At 38.1% G+C, this 18168-nt stretch overlaps 1 protein-coding gene across 1 annotated transcript in view; it reads right to left on the reverse strand.

Moving 5' to 3' along the window:
• Nucleotides 1–18168, reverse strand: part of WDR72 (WD repeat domain 72) — a 248867-nt gene that overhangs the window by 174775 nt on the left and 55924 nt on the right. Inside the window, exon 15 of the mRNA XM_058294228.2 lies at nucleotides 16068–16263. Within this exon, the coding sequence (XP_058150211.1) occupies nucleotides 16068–16263 (196 nt within the window). The remainder of the gene's footprint in view (nucleotides 1–16067; nucleotides 16264–18168) is intronic.

The following is an 18168-nucleotide window of genomic DNA, read 5'->3' on the forward strand; positions in this document are numbered from 1 at the left end:
CAAGAGCTGGTTTTTTGAGAAGATTAACAAAATTGACAAACCTTTAGCAACACTAACAAAGAAAAAAAGAGAGAAGATGCAAATACACAAAATAAGAAATGAGAAAGGCGATATCACCACTGACCCCACAGAAATAAAGACTATCATAAGAGGATATTTTGAAAAACTATATTCCAACAAAAATGACAATCTAGAGGAAATGGACAAATTCCTAGAAACACATAAACAGCCCATATTGACAAAAGAAGAAATTGATGATCTTAACAAACCAATCACAAGCAGAGAGATAGAATCAGTTATTAAAAATCTCCCAAATAAGAAGAGCCCAGGGCCAGATGGCTTCACAGGTGAATTCTATAAAACATTCCGGAAAGAACTGACACCAATCCTGCTGAAACTATTCCAAACCATCGAAACAGAAAGAACATTACCCAACTCCTTCTATGATGCCAACATTACCCTAGTACCAAAGCCAAACAAAGACATCACAAGAAAGGAAAATTACAGACCAATTTCTCTAATGAACCTAGACGCAAAAATACTTAACAAAATACTTGCTAATCGTATTCAACAACACATTAAACGAATTATACACCACGACCAAGTGGGATTCATCCCAGGTATGCAAGGATGGTTCAACATAAGAAAATCAATCAACGTAATACACCATATAAACAGATTGAAGGAAAAAAATCACATGATTATATCTATTGATGCAGAAAAAGCATTTGACAAAATACAGCACCCTTTCTTGATAAAAACACTCCAAATGATTGGAATACAAGGAAATTTTTTGAACATGATAAAGAGTATATATGAAAAACCTAAAGCCAATATTGTTTACAATGGAGAAATCCTAGACTCCTTCCCTCTAAACTCAGGAACAAGACAAGGATGCCCACTGTCGCCGCTCCTATTTAACATTGTCTTAGAAGTACTTGCTCGAGCACTGAGGCAAGAACCAGAAATAAAAGGCATTCAAATTGGAAAGGAAGAAGTCAAAATTTCATTATTTGCAGATGACATGATCCTATACATAGAAAACCCTGAGAGATCTACAACGAAGATTCTAGAACTCATAAATGAGTTTAGTAAAGTCGCAGGTTATAAGATCAATGCGCAAAAATCAGTAGCATTTCTGTACACCAATAATGAGCAAGATCAGGAGGAAATCAAGAAACAAATACCATTCACAATAGTAAATAAAAAAATCAAATACTTAGGAATAAATTTAACTAAAGAGGTAAAGAACTTATACACTGAGAACTATACAAGATTGTTCAAGGAAATCAAAGAAGACCTAAATAAATGGAAGACTATTCCTTGTTCATGGATAGGAAGACTGAACATTATTAAGATGTCTATCCTACCAAAATTGATCTACACATTCAATGCAATCCCAATAAAAATCAATGCAGCCTTCTTTAAGGAATTAGAAAAACTAACTATGAAATTTATTTGGAAAGGAAAGAGACCCCGAATAGCCAAAGACATACTGAAAAAGAAAAACGAAATTGGAGGAATCACACTACCTGACTTCAAAACATACTATAAAGCTACGGTGGTGAAAACAGCATGATATTGGCATAAGGAGAGACATATAGACCAATGGAATCGAATTGAAAGCTCTGATATAGAACCTCACATATACAACCACATAATATTCGATAAAGCCACCAAACCCTCTCAACTGGGAGAGAGTGGCCTATTCAAGAAATGGTGTCTGGAGAACTGGATAGCCATATGTAGAAGAATGAAAGAGGATTACCATCTCACACCTTATACAAAGATCAACTCAAGATGGATCAAAGACCTAAATATAAAAGCCAAGACCATAAAAACCTTAGAAAGCAGTGTAGGGAAACATCTACAGGACCTTGTAATAGGTAATGGATTTATGAATATCTCACCAAAAGCACGAGCAGCAAAAGAACTAATAGATAAATGGGACTTCCTCAAAATTAAAGCCTTCTGCACCTCAAAGGAGTTTGTCAAGAAAGTAAAAAGGGAGCCCACACAGTGGGAGAAAATATTTGGCAATCATATATCTGATAAGAAACTTATAACTTGCATATATAAAGAACTCCTACATCTTGAAAATAAAAAGATAAACAATCCATTTAAAAAATGGGAAAAAGACTTAAACAGACACTTCTCCGAAGAAGAAATACAAATGGCAAGAAAGCACATGAAAAAATGTTCCAAATCTCTAGCTATCAGGGAAATGCAAATCAAAACCACAATGAGATACCATCTTACACCCATAAGATTGGCAGCTATGAAAAAAACAGAAGAATACAAGTGCTGGAGAGGATGTGAAGGAAGGGGAACACTCATCCACTGCTGGTGGGAATGCAGAAGGATCCAACCATTCTGGAGAACAGTATGGCGGTTTCTCAAAAAACTAGCCATAGATTTGCCATATGACCCAGCAATACCACTGCTGGGAATATACCCAGCAGAACTGAAAACAAGAACACAAACCAATATATGTACACCAATGTTCATAGCAGCATTGTTCACTATTGCCAAAAGTTGGAATCAACCCAAATGCCCATCAACAGACGAGTGGATCAATAAAATGTGGTATATACACACAATGGAATACTACTCGGCTGTAAGAACAAACACACTACAAACACATGTGATAACATGGATGAATCTTGAGAACCTTATGTTGAGTGAAGCAACCCAGACATTGAAGGACAAATACTACATGACCTCAATGATATGAAATAAACAAGCTGCCCTAGATAGCAAGAGACTGAACGATAGGCTTGCAGGAAATCGGAGGGTGGAGGAAGGATATGAGCCGATGTCTGCAGGGGTGGAATTTAAGACGAGATGGTGGTAAGTATGAACACAAAGAAGAGATAAAAGGGGGGCAAGGGGTTGCCTTTGCTTGGGGCTTTGCGGGTTTGAGGGTGGCTGGGGAGGGACGGGTGGGTAACGTTGCCCAAAAGTGGGGGGAGGGAGGGGTAGCATACGAACCAGGAGAGGGTCAGGTGTTGGTGGAGAGTAAAATGCCGAGCAAATCATATCAAAATATAATAAAGAGGGTTACCTGTTTAGAATGCTCGGAGGGGAGGGTCTGATGCAGGACGGGCTCCTGGGGAATGTCTAAATGCTCATTCTGCCAGAGTGGGTGACACCATGGGGTAGAAACCCAAGTAGTGAGAGTGGGGGTGGACCCACATCCTGGGGAGGACTAATGCCATCCAATAGAGGGAACTGTATCCCTCGAGAGAAAGGGTGGCTCCCAGGGCATTGGGGCAGTTGAGCAAGTTAGGCCCTGAACACTATTCCATCTATCTCTGGAAGTGGCTCCTCAGGAAACGGAGGTTGGCTATCACTGAGGGCACTAAGGTGGAAGGGAAAATGGACGTTAAATGTGTGGAACCAAAGTAAATGGGGGGTAAGAGAGGAGTTTCTTGAGAGTACACAAGGATGGATATAAAACATGTAATATTACACCATAACATATAGGAGATGACAGACTGATAATGTAAACCATAATGTAAAACATAGGATAACTAAAAATGTAAAGAACTGTGTATCCTAAAGTATGCACCATAATGTAAATACAGATGTCACCTTGTTAGAAAGCTAATGTCTCAGACTCTGTACATCACTTTAAGTAAATATGATATGAATAGGGCGTAAGAGTATCACTGTGGAAGGGAAAAGGTTTTCTGGTGGATGTGTGGGAGTGCTGTATATTATATATATACATTGCTGTGGTCTAGGACTCCTGTGAAGAAAAGTTGAATAATTAGGGGGGGGGGGGGGAAAAAAAAAAAAAAATAGGATGTGGAATTTTTTCAAGTCAACATTCTTTATCTAAGTTCTTTATCTAACTTTATCCAAGTTCTTTATCTATCCTTTAAACTCATCGCTATATGCCATTCCCTAGTAAGGGACCATGACATTATATTGGGCTTCAAATTTCGGGGAGTTCTGGATCACAGAGTGTTTCAACAATGGCAATGGAGGGATACTGGTATGGGATACCAATGACAGATGATATATGACTGACAGGGAGCTGTACAGAACATATGTCCAGGGTGCATGGTAATGTTTGGATATACTCATAGTGGCAACAATTAAAAACCACAGTAGGGGGGGTACTGGGTTCCCGGCCAGTGGTGCTCTGTCGTGGTCCCTAGGGGAGCAGCGACAGTCTCCCAGGTACAGTGGTGGGGACCGGGAGGGAGTGAGGGTTCAACAGTGAGCCCCTGATACTAATGACTATGCTTGTGAGCTGATAAACCCAAAATAATAACAAGGCCTAGAGCAACTTTGTGCCTGGGAATTTCCTTCTGTCAGCCTTCATGTTACTCAAATGTGGCCAGTCTCGAAGCCAAACTCAGCATGTAAATGCAATGCCTTCCCCCCAGCGTGGGACATGACACCCGGGGATGAGCCTCCCTGGCAACGAGGGACCACTATCAACTACCAACTGATGATGCAACTGGAAAATGACCTTATATGGAAGGTTCAATGCGGATCAGCAGAATATCCATGTCTACATAAAATACCATGACTTTAAAATGCTGTTTGACCTAAAGTAAGGGGGAAATGGAAAGGAGAAATGAGTTTATATGGCTACGAGTTTCTAAAAAAGAGTCTGGAGGCTGGCAGAAGGTTTGCCCTCATGCACAACTGAGCAGAGTCAGAGAGACAGATAAAGCAGATACAACCCCCAGATATTGGTTCCTTTGAGGGCTAAAGAGACCCATGGGAGTTATGGTCATGGCCGATGGGGTTAACTACCAGGGCAGATGGCCCCTCTTTGGAAATGGTGTTTATGTGTGATGAATCTGGACTCAGATGGGATCTCCCTTCATAAGACTTTCATGCTAATGTGCTGGAGGTGCAGTTAATGTTGGGGTTTAAGATATATTTAGGGGATTTGAATCTCTGGACTGACAATGTGATAGCCAGATCCTGAGCCTCAACAGACTCCAGCACCTACAATCTGATTTATTGGACTTACCACACTCAGCTAAGATGGAGGTGAAGGACAACCACCACACCATGGAGCCTAGAGTGATTACAACTGAAAATGGGAGGATTGCATCCAGCATCCAGGTGGAATCTGAGCCTCCTCTTGACATAAAGGTGCAATGGACACAACCAATCCAGTGTCCACATAGAAGAGGTGGCATTGGATTGGGAAAAGTGGACATAATGGACAAAGGGTATGGGGAAAGGCAGGAAGAGATGAGAGGTGGAGGCGTCTTCGGGACATGGAGCTGCCCTGGATGGTGCTTCAGAGGTAATCACCGGACATTGTAAATCCTCACAGGGCCTACATGATGGAATAGAGGAGAGTATGGGCCATGATGTGAACCAATGTATATGAGGTGCAGAGGTGCCCAAAGATGTACTTACCAAATCCAATGGATGTGTCATGATGATGGGAACGAGTGTTGTTGGGGGGGGGGGGGAGAGGGGGGGTGGGGGGGTGGGGTTGAATGGGACCTCACATATATATTTTTGATGTAATATTATTACAAAGTCAATAAAAAATAAAAAAATTAAAAAAAAAAAAAAAAAAAAAAAAGAGAATATCCATACTTAGTAGAATAAATGACCTCATATGAGTTAACGTCTAGTTTCATTGGCTTACCAGACACTGAAAACAAAAAAAAAACTTTTGTCCTCAGAGCTTTTTGGATCTCTAAATGTGGCTAAGGAAATGTGGACTTGTATACTAAAAAATTGGTAAATGGGAAGTCAGAGCTAACCATAGAGAGATTCTCTGGAATAACATGATGCTCTCAGTTTTCTAAAACTCAGGCTATCAGATAATGCATTTAATTTCACTTTATATGTATACATGTAATGCTTAGTCATCCAGTTCTAAACTCCAAGTTTGGATGACTTTTATGCCTATGTCATTTCTTTTAGAAAATCATTGATAAGAGATAATTTTGCTATTAGACCAACCTTGGGAAAACTGTCCTGTTTGCACAAAGACATTTCTTAAAAAATGATAGACATACAAAAAGTAATATGTAAGAGTGTGATTTGCCAACTAGAGTTAGAGTTGATGCTTCTGGAAATAAGCAAAATGTGATAAAATAAAGATAATTTCCAGTGCAAATCATGGGTCAAAAGTGAATTGTTTTTACAACATCTTATTCCAATTCTCTTCCTGTAAAATTGAGATTACATTTTCTCAATTTTAATGTATCAGCATAAGGTACAACTCACTTAAGAAATTTAAAATAACACACTGCTATCTGCTCAGATGATGGCCTGGAAATCCCTGAGGATGTGACACTGACATCTTGTGTCCCTCAGTGAAGTTGCTGATGCTCCGATGCTTCTAAAGGGCTGAAAAAAACAGCCTCACATTCTCCTTAACATGAGCCTAAAGTGAAATGAATCTGCTTGCACTTAAATGCAAAAAAGACTGCAGAAAGTCGTGAGTTAGTCCATATCCAGGACTTATTGACAAGGGTGAGATTAACAACCAACATTTTTTTGAAGCACACAAAGTAACATCTGACAACATTCCCATAGTCAAATGCTCTCCTCAACTCTCCCAAGTCAAGGACTTGACCTTTGGCTCTGTTTTCATCTGGTTCATCCCTAGAAACACCAAAGACCTTTCCCATAAAATCCTAACAAGTAAGTTAAAGGTAGAAGCTGGATATTATTGATATACTCAGATGAATCAAGTACATCCAATATCCTTTAACTCTCAAACAAATCAGAAAACCTACTTTCCCAGTGAATAACAATCACTACAGCCCACTGAGTCTTGCTTTTCCAATCGTGTCTGTGGCAGCTGGCGACTGGGAAGAGGCTAGGGAATTGAAAGGAGGAAGCGTGAAGAGGGCAGATGGCTCCTTCGGGTTTATTTCCACGAAACATTGCAATTGTGAAACCCACTGAAGATCCAAATGCCCATACAAAATGGGGCATAAAAGAGGAGGAGTCCCAGAGCACCCATCCCGATACGTTGTTTTCTGCTGCTGTAGAATAGGCCCCCTTGAATATTAAATGCAGATACCTAACAAACATATTCAGCCAGCACTTGATCCGAATGTCCATCAGACCATAGGAATCAGCTAAAGCTCATTAGAGCAGGTATTTTCTTTACTGAAGGAAAAATAAGGATGATAGCAACTGCCAAAGGACTCAATAAAGGCAGTGAAGGGTAGGATTTAATTGGTCTACATATTTTAAGAGCAGAAAATATTTTTATCGCTAGAATGAGGCTGTATTGATTTTAATATTTCTTTTTGAACATACAAAGTGTTCCAAAGATATCCTGAAAATATCACAAAAATATGCCTAATGTTTATCAAGATGCCAGGAGATCAAGAAAAGATGAAATTGAATATTACCTAAATTAAAATGGGCACAAAAACAGACAATTAACCTGAGTGTTTCACCCAATAAAATTTAAACATATAATGTAGAATTTTAAAGATAAAAGCTACGGTTATCTAAAAACAATATAGAAGTATGTTCATTTTAAGTAGGATTACATAATTAAAAGGTAGATAATTGTTTAAATGTTTATAACTAATAAAGAAACAATCCAAATTTGGGAAAAGAGTATTACTTGTGCTTGTTTTGTCAATAGCCTTTCAATGTGATCTCTGGATTTCAAAAGGCACAGCAGAAACTGCCCGATGCAAATCATCTTTTTCTTTAATTTTACTACATCATCCTTGGAATTTCCTCACCTTGAAAAGCATATAAAATTATAAGGCCAAAAGTTACATTTATATAATTTCACCCAAGTTGAGAGACTCATGTTTCCCAATAGGAGTACAGAAGAAAAGTGTGCGTGTACGCAGGTGTGTCCACATGTGTGTGAGGGGAGCATGCTTCTACACATGTGTGGGAAGCATGTGTGCACACTCATGTGTGTCTGCATCAATATGCACGCACAGGTGTCAACCAGGGCCTTAAACTGAAGGACCAAAAAAAAAAGAGCCTCATTTTATAATGAGATTTATGTACTTCTCTTCAATGATGTAGTGTTAACTGCTGGATTTAATTAGGTAAAAAATAAGATCAAATTCTGTATTATTTTTTGTAAAGTTGCTCTGTTAAAAAAAAAAAAAAAAGAATTAGAAGGAGATATGAGAGCAAATGCAAACATCCTGGAAAGTGAAAAAGCAGATATCAACTTAGACTCCAGAGTTGTACTGCTACCACTGAGCAACCTCCATGTCACCCACATTAAAATTCTTTTAGACTAACAGTAGTTCTTAACCTTTATTATGCCATAAATCCTTTCAGCACTCTGGGAAGTCAGTGAAGGACTTCCCACAAAAAAAATGGTTTAAAACGTTTTAAAGAAAATACATAGGACTACAAAAGTAATCAGTTATATTGAAATATAATCAAAATATTTTAAAAATTAAATGTATGGTTATTAATATATTAAATAAAAAGAGCTACAAATTTATGAACATAAATGATAGTTTGAGAAATCAGTGACAACTTTAATGAGAAATGAAGATATCTGATGTCTATTGGTAACAAAACCAGAGGTATTGCAAATCCTGCTGTTATGTGCTCCCTACATTCAAAACTGAAGGAAATGCCTAATTTCAGTTAGATGTCAGTATAGATGAAGATGCAATTTTTTTCCAATCCAAGCTTCACAAACCCTTTAAAAAGGGACTTATGGCACCCAGGTGAAGCAAAATGGCCTATAAACCTACCCATTATATCCCCCGGGATGTTACATTAGTAATGAAAATAATGAATTGATACTTGGATAACACTCTACAAAAGACTCAGTGTGTGAAAGAAAGAAAAACACTGAAAGTAATATACACCAAGCCGTGAATAATGGTTATCTGCAAATGTTGGGATTCTATTGCCTTTTTTTTTCCTGAGGTACTGGGCCGTGGACTGAACTCACGACTTTGTATGTAGGAAGCAGGCATCAACCACTTGAGCTACATCTGCTCCCCTCTATTGCTTTTTTAAAATATCTTCTTTATACCTTCTGCATTTTTGGTTTCCTTTTATTATAGAAAACATATAGCATATATATAGTTTTTAATTAATATAAATACAGTCAGCACTCTTAAATATAATAACCTATTTCATTTTTTTTACAAATATTGTGTACATTTGGGCACTTAAGTATTTTCCATATACCATTTTTTTATATGTTGCCCTATATTTTTTAAATTGTTTCAAAAACATAAATTTTCTGTGATTATATTGGAAGCTCTTTAAGAAGTATGGCCACATGTGATGCTTGTAGAATCCTTTGCAACTGTATGCATTTCATGAAGTAAGAAATAATTGTTGAGCTCAACTAGAAATGGAAAGATGGAGAAAGAAGGGAGAAGACAGTGGAAGCTTCAGTACAAACTGGCATGGTAATATATGGATTTGTACTACAAAATAGTTAATATTTATTCAATACTATGTGACATTTAGATATGGTAAGTGAGCCTTGGAAGCATTAAAGCTTGACTAAGGTAATAAAGATTATAAGGGGTAGAACGAGAATTCAAACTCTGGTAGTCTGACTCACAGGGCTCATGGTCATAAACCCTCTATATACTACATACTACTCAAGAGAATTATTTTTAACCATCACAATGGTTTAATAGCTAAACTGATGATAAATTTCATATACACAAGCACATATGTATATACAAGTGCAAAATACTACATGAATCAAAATCACAAATTATAGTGTAGCTGTAATAACCAGGGGCGAGGAGGAAGAAATAAAGATTTGAAAAATAGGCAGCAAGGGCTGGAGTAAACTGAAAACACATGTTGAGTAATAACATCAGTAATTATTATAATAAAGAAGAAAAGGGCTTGGGAAAGGTGCTATAGGAAAAACCCCACCCTGTACTTTAATGCATCCTATTTTTCTTTTCTAAAAACAATCATCCCAAGAGGGTTCCATCTGTAACCTACCACAAGAAAATAATGTGGTTTTGAGAAAATGACATACTGGAAGGTCTATTACCTGCTGGATGCTACATATCCAAAATCTGCCTTTAACATGTATATAATGAAAGTTGTTGTACAGTGGCTGTGCTGACAAGGCAGTCAAAAGACCTAAGTTTACCCCTACATTACAAAGTGGTGACCCTGATGAGAAAACCAAGTAAAATCGTCCTTCAGAATGGTACAGTTGATAACTAGTATAATTTTTAAAATTTCATTTCATCTATATAGTTATACTAGACTATATATGTATTCTACAAGAAGGTGGCCTAGTAAGATTTGTGGACTGGAAAATTATTTCTCAATGTAGTGATCTTGTGTGACATTTCAGTGTGGCAAAATAAAAATTTAACTATACAACTCTATTTGGAAAAATATGACTGTAAATTTCGGGGAAACTGGGTCCTGTATACATTCCCTATATCCTTCACCCTAAACAATTAAAGCAAACTCAAACCTATAGTAGAACATTAAACACTTGAGATATTCTAAGACAGAATAATTTTCTAGTAAACTGCAGCTAATTCCAATAAGAAAAAGAAATTAACAGGAAATTTAACATGGGTCATGACAATAACTCTGGAATTGCATTATCTTCGCCTTATCTACCTTCTTGTCTTCTTGTTATGGAAGTCAAGCTCTCTGCTCTAGGTCACAAAGCTCATATTAACTGAGCAGGACTTGAAGGAATGAAGAAAAATAGACTCACATGGACCCAAGTTCTTCCCAGTCATTGAACCAAGAATTAAGCGACCTTGAACTCTAGGCCCTAAGCTGTGTCTAAGATTTCCTGGGGTCTTAGAATATACCCTAGATTTACCACCTCTGAGTAATCATCTCCTGGAGCCCAGCAGAACCCAGAAAGGAAGAAGCCCAGTCGAGTCGTGAGAAGTAGACTGGCAGCTGCCCATGGCATGCGCAGCCACTAAGCAAGAGCTTCCTGAACATTGGAAACAATTCCAGCATATTTGGGCAACTGTCTTCGTATGAGCACAGGAAGCACTGCCGAGCAGTGATACAAAGCTTTGTGCCTCTCATCCCTTCCTGTCAGCTATTGCTTCTCCTATCTGAGTGCCTGCCACTAACGGCCTCGCCACTTGTAATTTGCTGTTTCTAATCTGTCATCTGAGAAATCAGATGACCAGAGCTGTTAGAACTGTGTGTAAATTAAGAGCCAAGCTCTGAGAGATAGCCAGAGACCTTCTCCTGCAGGAGAGCATATAGAGGTTTCCTGGCAGCCATTTCTTTTATTCTCAGAGGTTTTCTTATCTGACTCATTGCTTGACAGTCTCAAAAAGCTGACCTCCATCTGCAAGGGGTGTTCTTGCTGTACGGTGCAATGAAGAAAACACTGGAAAAAAAGAGGGCAATACATGTCCTAGTGCTATCCTGGGGAAATTCAGACTCACAAAACCTCTCTGTGTCCCATTTTCTCAAAAATAAAATGGGTATAATCATACCCACCCTGTATCCATACGGATACAGTGAGGCATAATGTATTAAAAGTTATAAACTGCTTTAAGAATGAGTTGTTATGAAAATAATGGTCTTTAAAAGAACTATCATTAGTCTCAGGGATCTACACAGGTTTTCCCACAGACCAAACCCAGCTGGCTGCCTGTTTTTGTAAGTAAAGGTTTATTAGAACAAAACCTTACCTACTCCTTTGCATATTGCCCATGGCTTCCTCGGTTCTACAATGGCAGAGAAAAAGAGTTGCTATAGATACTGGTCCACAAAGCTCAAAATAATTACTATCTCGCCCTTTACATTAAAAGTTTTCCTGATTATCTTACCAAGAAATGTTTTAGTTGAAAGCAAACAAGGGTTCACTTCCCCACAAAGAAAATCCAGGGACTTAATATAACATATTTTACAGCACAGTCCATAAGCTTAACAGAAATAGTAATAATTATTATATAATTAGCACACAAGAAATTTATTACACAAATTTTCAGCTATGTACATCCATTACTGTGAACAGAAAAGTTCTCAGAATTATTTTAAATTCAATTCTTAAAAGAATAACAGAATTGAGATTTATTTATGGTGTATATTTTAGAGAGGAAAAAATCAGCAATGTATTATCCCTATTGTGTCTCACAGCAATGGTGGAACAAAGCTGCCAGAGTTTTCAGTGCCAAACACACTGTGGGAGCTCAAATATTAATCAAAATGACATCGCCAATATTTCTCCTTCCTAATCAGGCCCAAACATCATGGGATACCCAACAAATCAATAAGCAAAACTGGATGCCCTCATCACTTCCAACCTGGCAGTGCTGCATTTTTAGCCAGAAGACGAGGGCCCTCAGCACCTCACAAACACTTCTCTACTTTGGTTGTTCGCGGATGCAGTGAGATTGGCATGCCCACCTATGGTCCCAGACTATACCTTGGCACGTCTCTAACTATGCTATCTGTCACAGAAAAAGAAGCACCCATGACAATTTCAATATAAAATGGGCATGGGGGGAGGTGTGATTCTAGAATATGCTTGTGCAGTCTAACAAAGAGACTCATGAATAAAGCAAAAAGAGGCTGATACGAAGCATTTGAGAAAAACTGAAGAGGTCTCATGTCCTATCCCTCACACCTAGGGGAGAGTGACTTGGGGACTGACCCCAAAACCCAGCCCTCCTCACTACCCTCCCAAGACAGTCCTCCGGCACGGTTGAGAATTAATTATTCTTAGCTTTAAGCCCTTTCCCCTGCCTTTTCTTTCTAGGTCCCTTTCCCCAAAATCCCTATCCCTAGAGTTTCCCTAAGTGCTGAAAGATCTCTTAGCGTAAATTTAAGTCTCCTTCATGTATATATGGAAGGAGTACTGGAAAAATGAAGCAAAGAAAAGGTCTGTTCCGCCACGGAACTGTTTGAACCCTATGGAAAAAATAAATAGCCATAAGCAAAGCTAAAAGGCAGAGGAAGTGGTGGCCCATGAAAAATTGACTGGAGTGAAAAATGCACAGACTTACACCTGAGGAGGTGAGACACGCTCTGTGAACTCCAGAAACCCAGAAATCCTAGGAGAGACTTGGAGAAAGCTAAGGACTACACTTACACATCTTAAATCTAGAAGCTACCAACGCTAGCTAATGTAAAGCAAACCCATTTGTACTAAATCTACTGAGCACCAAGAACATTTGGGTTAATTCATTTGTTCACATTCATTCATTCATATACCAGGCACATCAGTGAGCAGTCACATTCCATACCCTCATAAAGATTTTGTCTAATTTTTCTGTTCTCAATTGAATTCTTTCCCCTAACTTTATGGGAAATATAAATGGAAAGACTTCCTGGGCCCAGCATTTTTTCCCACCTTTGCAGTAAAAGGAGAGAATAGAAATCAAGTAGGGTAAGCGTGATGGGAGCTTTTCAGCCAGCTGAAATTGGCTTGTTGAAAAAAATTGCTTAGTTCATTAAATCTTAAGCAAAATTGGAATTGCAGAGGTTAATAGTAACCCCCACAATAAAGCCAATATCAGACACAAGACAAAAAGGAACAACTTAAACTTGTTCAAAAGGAATAGCTGTGGTGAGGAGAGTAGGGCCATCAGGTGTCAGGGGGCTCAGATGAGTTGGCCCATGGAATGGTGTCTTGAAAATCTGAAGAGGTACATTGCAAATGTAAAGGCATTTAAACAATTGTTAATAATACTATCACCAAGTATAATCTCCATCTTGAGTTGCGTTGAGGCTGTTTATAACCTATTAATATAGATAACCAAGAGATAAACAGCTCCATTTGAAACAAATATTCTGTACTGTAATTTGGTACTAAACATGTGCATAATATTTGATACAGCAACTCCAAAGCTGATGAAGTATAGGAAACAATACAGATAACCAACTATGAGATGTTTGAATTGAATTATGCATGTCCATAATGGCCATTGTACTTATTATTGTCCATCTCACAACCCTCTCCATCCTTTCTCCACCCATCACTGTCTTGCCCTGTATATGTGGAGGCTGACGCTTAAAACTGCCTCCCCTACCCTCAGGCTTCCAGTTGGAGTAAACCAATGGAGGCATCTTCAGAAGAGAGAAGAGATTTTCTCCTATGCAACCTCCGAGTTTCAGCCTGCATTTCCTGCAGGAGCTATTTCTCTCCCATGACCTCTGCTCCTATACTTTGGCCCTTGTCCCTTCAGCCTTAGAATTGGTCAGAACTTTCTGAAAGCACCAGTGCCTGAGTGCTCAGGGCTTTGCCATCCATTTCTGTCTGTTCCCTAATTCCTCTGTAAATAGTCTTTTCATTAAAATTTCTTCATTTGACCCAGCTGCATTGAATTCAGTTTCCTGCCAGGACCATAACTGATACACAATACAAACATCTATTTATTGACATGCACAGATTTCTGACAGAACGTAAATAATAATATTTATCCCAGTTATCTTTAAGTGGTGAGATAGGATTATTTGCTTTTCTTGATGCTTCTCTATACTTTTCAAATGTTCTAAAACATTTGGTTGATTTGGGGAGTAAAAAGAGAAATAAGAAAATTAAAATTAAAAATGGGAATAAAGGTCTCAAGAGATAATATAGCATTCTGTCTTCCCTCTTTTACTTTCCACTCTATCAAAAAGCACATAGAAAGTTGCCTTGCCTGAAAAATGGCTTCTAATGGGGAAATGGGACTGTGAACACTCAGAAATGTCCATATACTTCTTTAGACTTGCTGGATTCTACTTTGCAAGGAAAATATCTTAGATTACCAAATTTTCACAGAGGAAATTGGCACTCATTTACATGTACATGTGTTTTATAATACAGTTTGCACAAACCAAAGTCAAGATTTTGATGCAGTCCTTGATAATAAAAAAAATTTAATAGTGAAATCATATTTAACTATTACTGAGGTGCTCTTTACAAGCATCACAGCAATTACCTCATTTAATCCTGACAGAAAGGCAGTATCATTACTTCCATTTTATAGATGAGGAAATTGGCATGTAGAAAGGCATGTAGCTATGTCAGGCTTTAGATTCTGTACTTCTAATCAGTATACTCAACTGCCTTTCAGGTTAACAGATTATCCAAAAATCCCAAAAATCTCTTAGTTTTGTGTATATCATGTCAAGAACAAATGGCGACCCTCATATTGGCTCCAGCACTTATCAGTTCTATGATCCTGCACATTTACTTGACCTCTCAGAGTTGCAGATTCCTCACCAATAAAATGAGAAATAACACCTCTACTGCCTACCCCAGAAATGGTGAACATATAATGAAAAAATGAACATGAAAGCCCTTCAAAGCCATAAAGAATGGTTCAATGTAAGGCAGTATTACATTGCATCCTCAATACGCTGGTACGTTTAGCAATCAACACTAACACATGTGAGTCAAATGTAAAGAAAACAGCAATTATTTTAGTGAAGTATGGCATTAAACTATAATAGTATAAACTATCCAGTCTGTTAATCACAACCAACATAAAACCACCGACTGATCAATAAAAATTCATGCAAGAGTTTCACGGAATGGACTCTCAGGCAAACTCCCTTGCCTTATTTGGTATGTTGCCAGCATTTGCCTGAAATGTGTTAGTGTCAATCTTCAATTATAAAGTGAATTTTTTTTTTTTAACTTTGAAGTTCAAACTATACATTTTCTACCCTATGATATCAAAAGTTTAACTAAGCCACTCAGTTTTGTTTCCCTGACTCAACTTTCTGGAGTTTTATAATTAAGTACCTTCCATTATTACGGATCATCAATTAGCTCAAAATATTGCTGAGATGGTGAGCATACTGAAGAAAGCAGAATTTAATGATAATTTGAGACTGGTAGGACACTAAATTTTTCTCTTGTTAATAATTAAAGTAGATAACTTATGTTTTTATTTATAGCTTCCAGAAATATCCGGCTCATTCCTGTGCACTGCCCTGTCAGCTAATCATCAGGTCGGTCAGGATCTGACTTAGTGGTCATTGTGTTTTATTTTATCCACATGCTTTCAATTGAAGCCATTAAATGTAGTCCAACCAAAGGTTAAAGCAAATGAGGTCATTACTGTACCTTCTTTGGAATCCTCCACCCTGCCAAATGCTTTGGTGCCATAAATACACAAAGGAAGAAAGGGAATAAAATTTCAATTTACCTGTTTCAATTTCCCAGATGTAAACAGAGTCATCTGCACATCCAACAATTAAAAAATTCTCAACAGGGCGCCATTTTATCGTCCTCACAGGGAAAAGGTGCTTCCGGGCACGCAGGAGACAACTCTTTCCCTCAAGGTGGAGGAGTGCCACAGAATGGTCACTGCACACACAGCAAATTATCTGATCACCTCTTAGCTGTGAAGAAAACAGCATTCTTCTGTAAGCAAATAGTCAAATGCGTTCTTCGTGGTTATATCAGATTTTTTTCCTCAGTAATAAAAAGAAATTTTGTTCAGAGCTCCATTTACAAAGCATTTCTGCTTTGTACAGCACTTCTCCACCTAATGCTCTAATGAGGAGCTTTAAATACCAAGTAGATTTTAAACTCCACAACCTATCGGGAAGGTCAAGAGACACAAGCAAAAAGGAGAATTCCAGGCCCGATCTACTTATAAGATAAATGAAGGGTTCACCATCACTCAGCGAATTCAGGCAGTAAGGCAGACATCGGAAATAATGCAGAATAAAGCAAACCCCAGAACTAATTTGTTGCCAGAAAAAGAAGCTATTTGTAGACACAAGCTTAGGCCCAAGGGTATCATAAACAGATATTTTCCACTTACAGCCTCAAATTGTGATTTGGTGCTGTTCCCAGAACTATACAGATTCTAATCCAAACAGGAAATTCAGTGTAGACACAATCTAAAAAAGGTAAGCATTAGGTAGTTCCAACTGAATGTACAGCCTCAAAGATACAAGGAACAAAGTATCCTTAAGATACTCTAAAAATAGGTAGCATATGGTACCTCCAGCAGAGTTTAAGACAATAACCTTCCATGCTGGGTGCTGCTGAGATGAAGCTGCGAGTAGTTTACAGGGCAGCTCTGTCCTCCACCATGAGGCCCCCCTATTAGCCCATTAGTGGGGGCACAGGAAGAGGGACGGTGTAATGTCTCTTCTCAACCTGCATCTTCTCTGACTTCCTTACCAGGTGGAAGCTCCTACTTTCTCTAAGGCTGCTATGTTTTAAGCAGGTGTAGGGAGTCCTTGAGACTCCCAATTATCTATCATTAACTTCTCTCTGCGAGGCACTGAGGAACATATTATCTTTCCTAACTTTTTTGAGAGACTATAGGAAAGCTGAGAAAAAATTTACAAAATGGCAGGTGTGACAGATCTGGAACCTAAATTTGTAAAAGGGGCCAGACATAATTGTTTACCTCCCTGGAGAACAGGCCCAACTCACAGTTTCTAGAACAAGCAGCCTGATGTGCTTCAGGATCCTCACACACAAGCACACAGAGACACACACACAGTAAACACAAATCCCGTTGCCAGGAGTGGACAAACACTAATTACTCTCACTAGGCCAATCAGATTATTCTGTTTTCTAGGAATTTGAAATTGTGAAGCAGTAAGAAGATACAGGGAGAAATAAGACTAAAGCAATCACAGAAGAGCAGACACTTTGGGGTAGAATGATTTGAAGAATGACCTTGGTTTCTGAATTTATAGGTCAAGATCCACTGTGTGCCTGTTTGTGGTATTTTGAAACGTATAAGGAGGTCTTAAAAAATCCCTTTTGATTTGACTTAGTTTAAATGGGCTTCTGATTCTTACAGTTAAATCATCCATGACTAAGAAATAAGAGGGGGTAGGCAGGCAAAAAGGGGCAAGGAAGGAGTGTCTACTCCAAGTCAACACAAGAACTGACTTGGACTAGTGTCCTGGAAACGAGAGGGAAAAAATTATTAAAAAAAAAAAAAAGAAGAAGGAGGAGAGGAATCTTGCCTAAAGAATAAAAGGCATATCAAGGTATCTCAAACCATCACATTCAAGTTTTTAAAACATTACTTAACTTTATTTCACTATTTTGTTTAATCATTTGTGTAGCTGAAATACTGTTTTCCCTCAAGGTGGGAAAAAAATATATGCTTTCTCTGAGTTTCCTTTGTAGTTAATTTTTTATATTACTAATAGAGAAGTCGTTTTTATAAGCCAAATAACTAATTTACAATGCCATTTTTTGTTAACCATGTGCTTTTATTTCAAGGAAAACCCAAACGTTAGCTGGTCATGTCTTTTTTTTTATTTAGAAAT

The sequence above is a fragment of the Dasypus novemcinctus genome, chromosome 3 (genome assembly GCF_030445035.2).
Source record: "Dasypus novemcinctus isolate mDasNov1 chromosome 3, mDasNov1.1.hap2, whole genome shotgun sequence".
NCBI classification, from domain to species: Eukaryota; Metazoa; Chordata; class Mammalia; order Cingulata; family Dasypodidae; genus Dasypus; species Dasypus novemcinctus.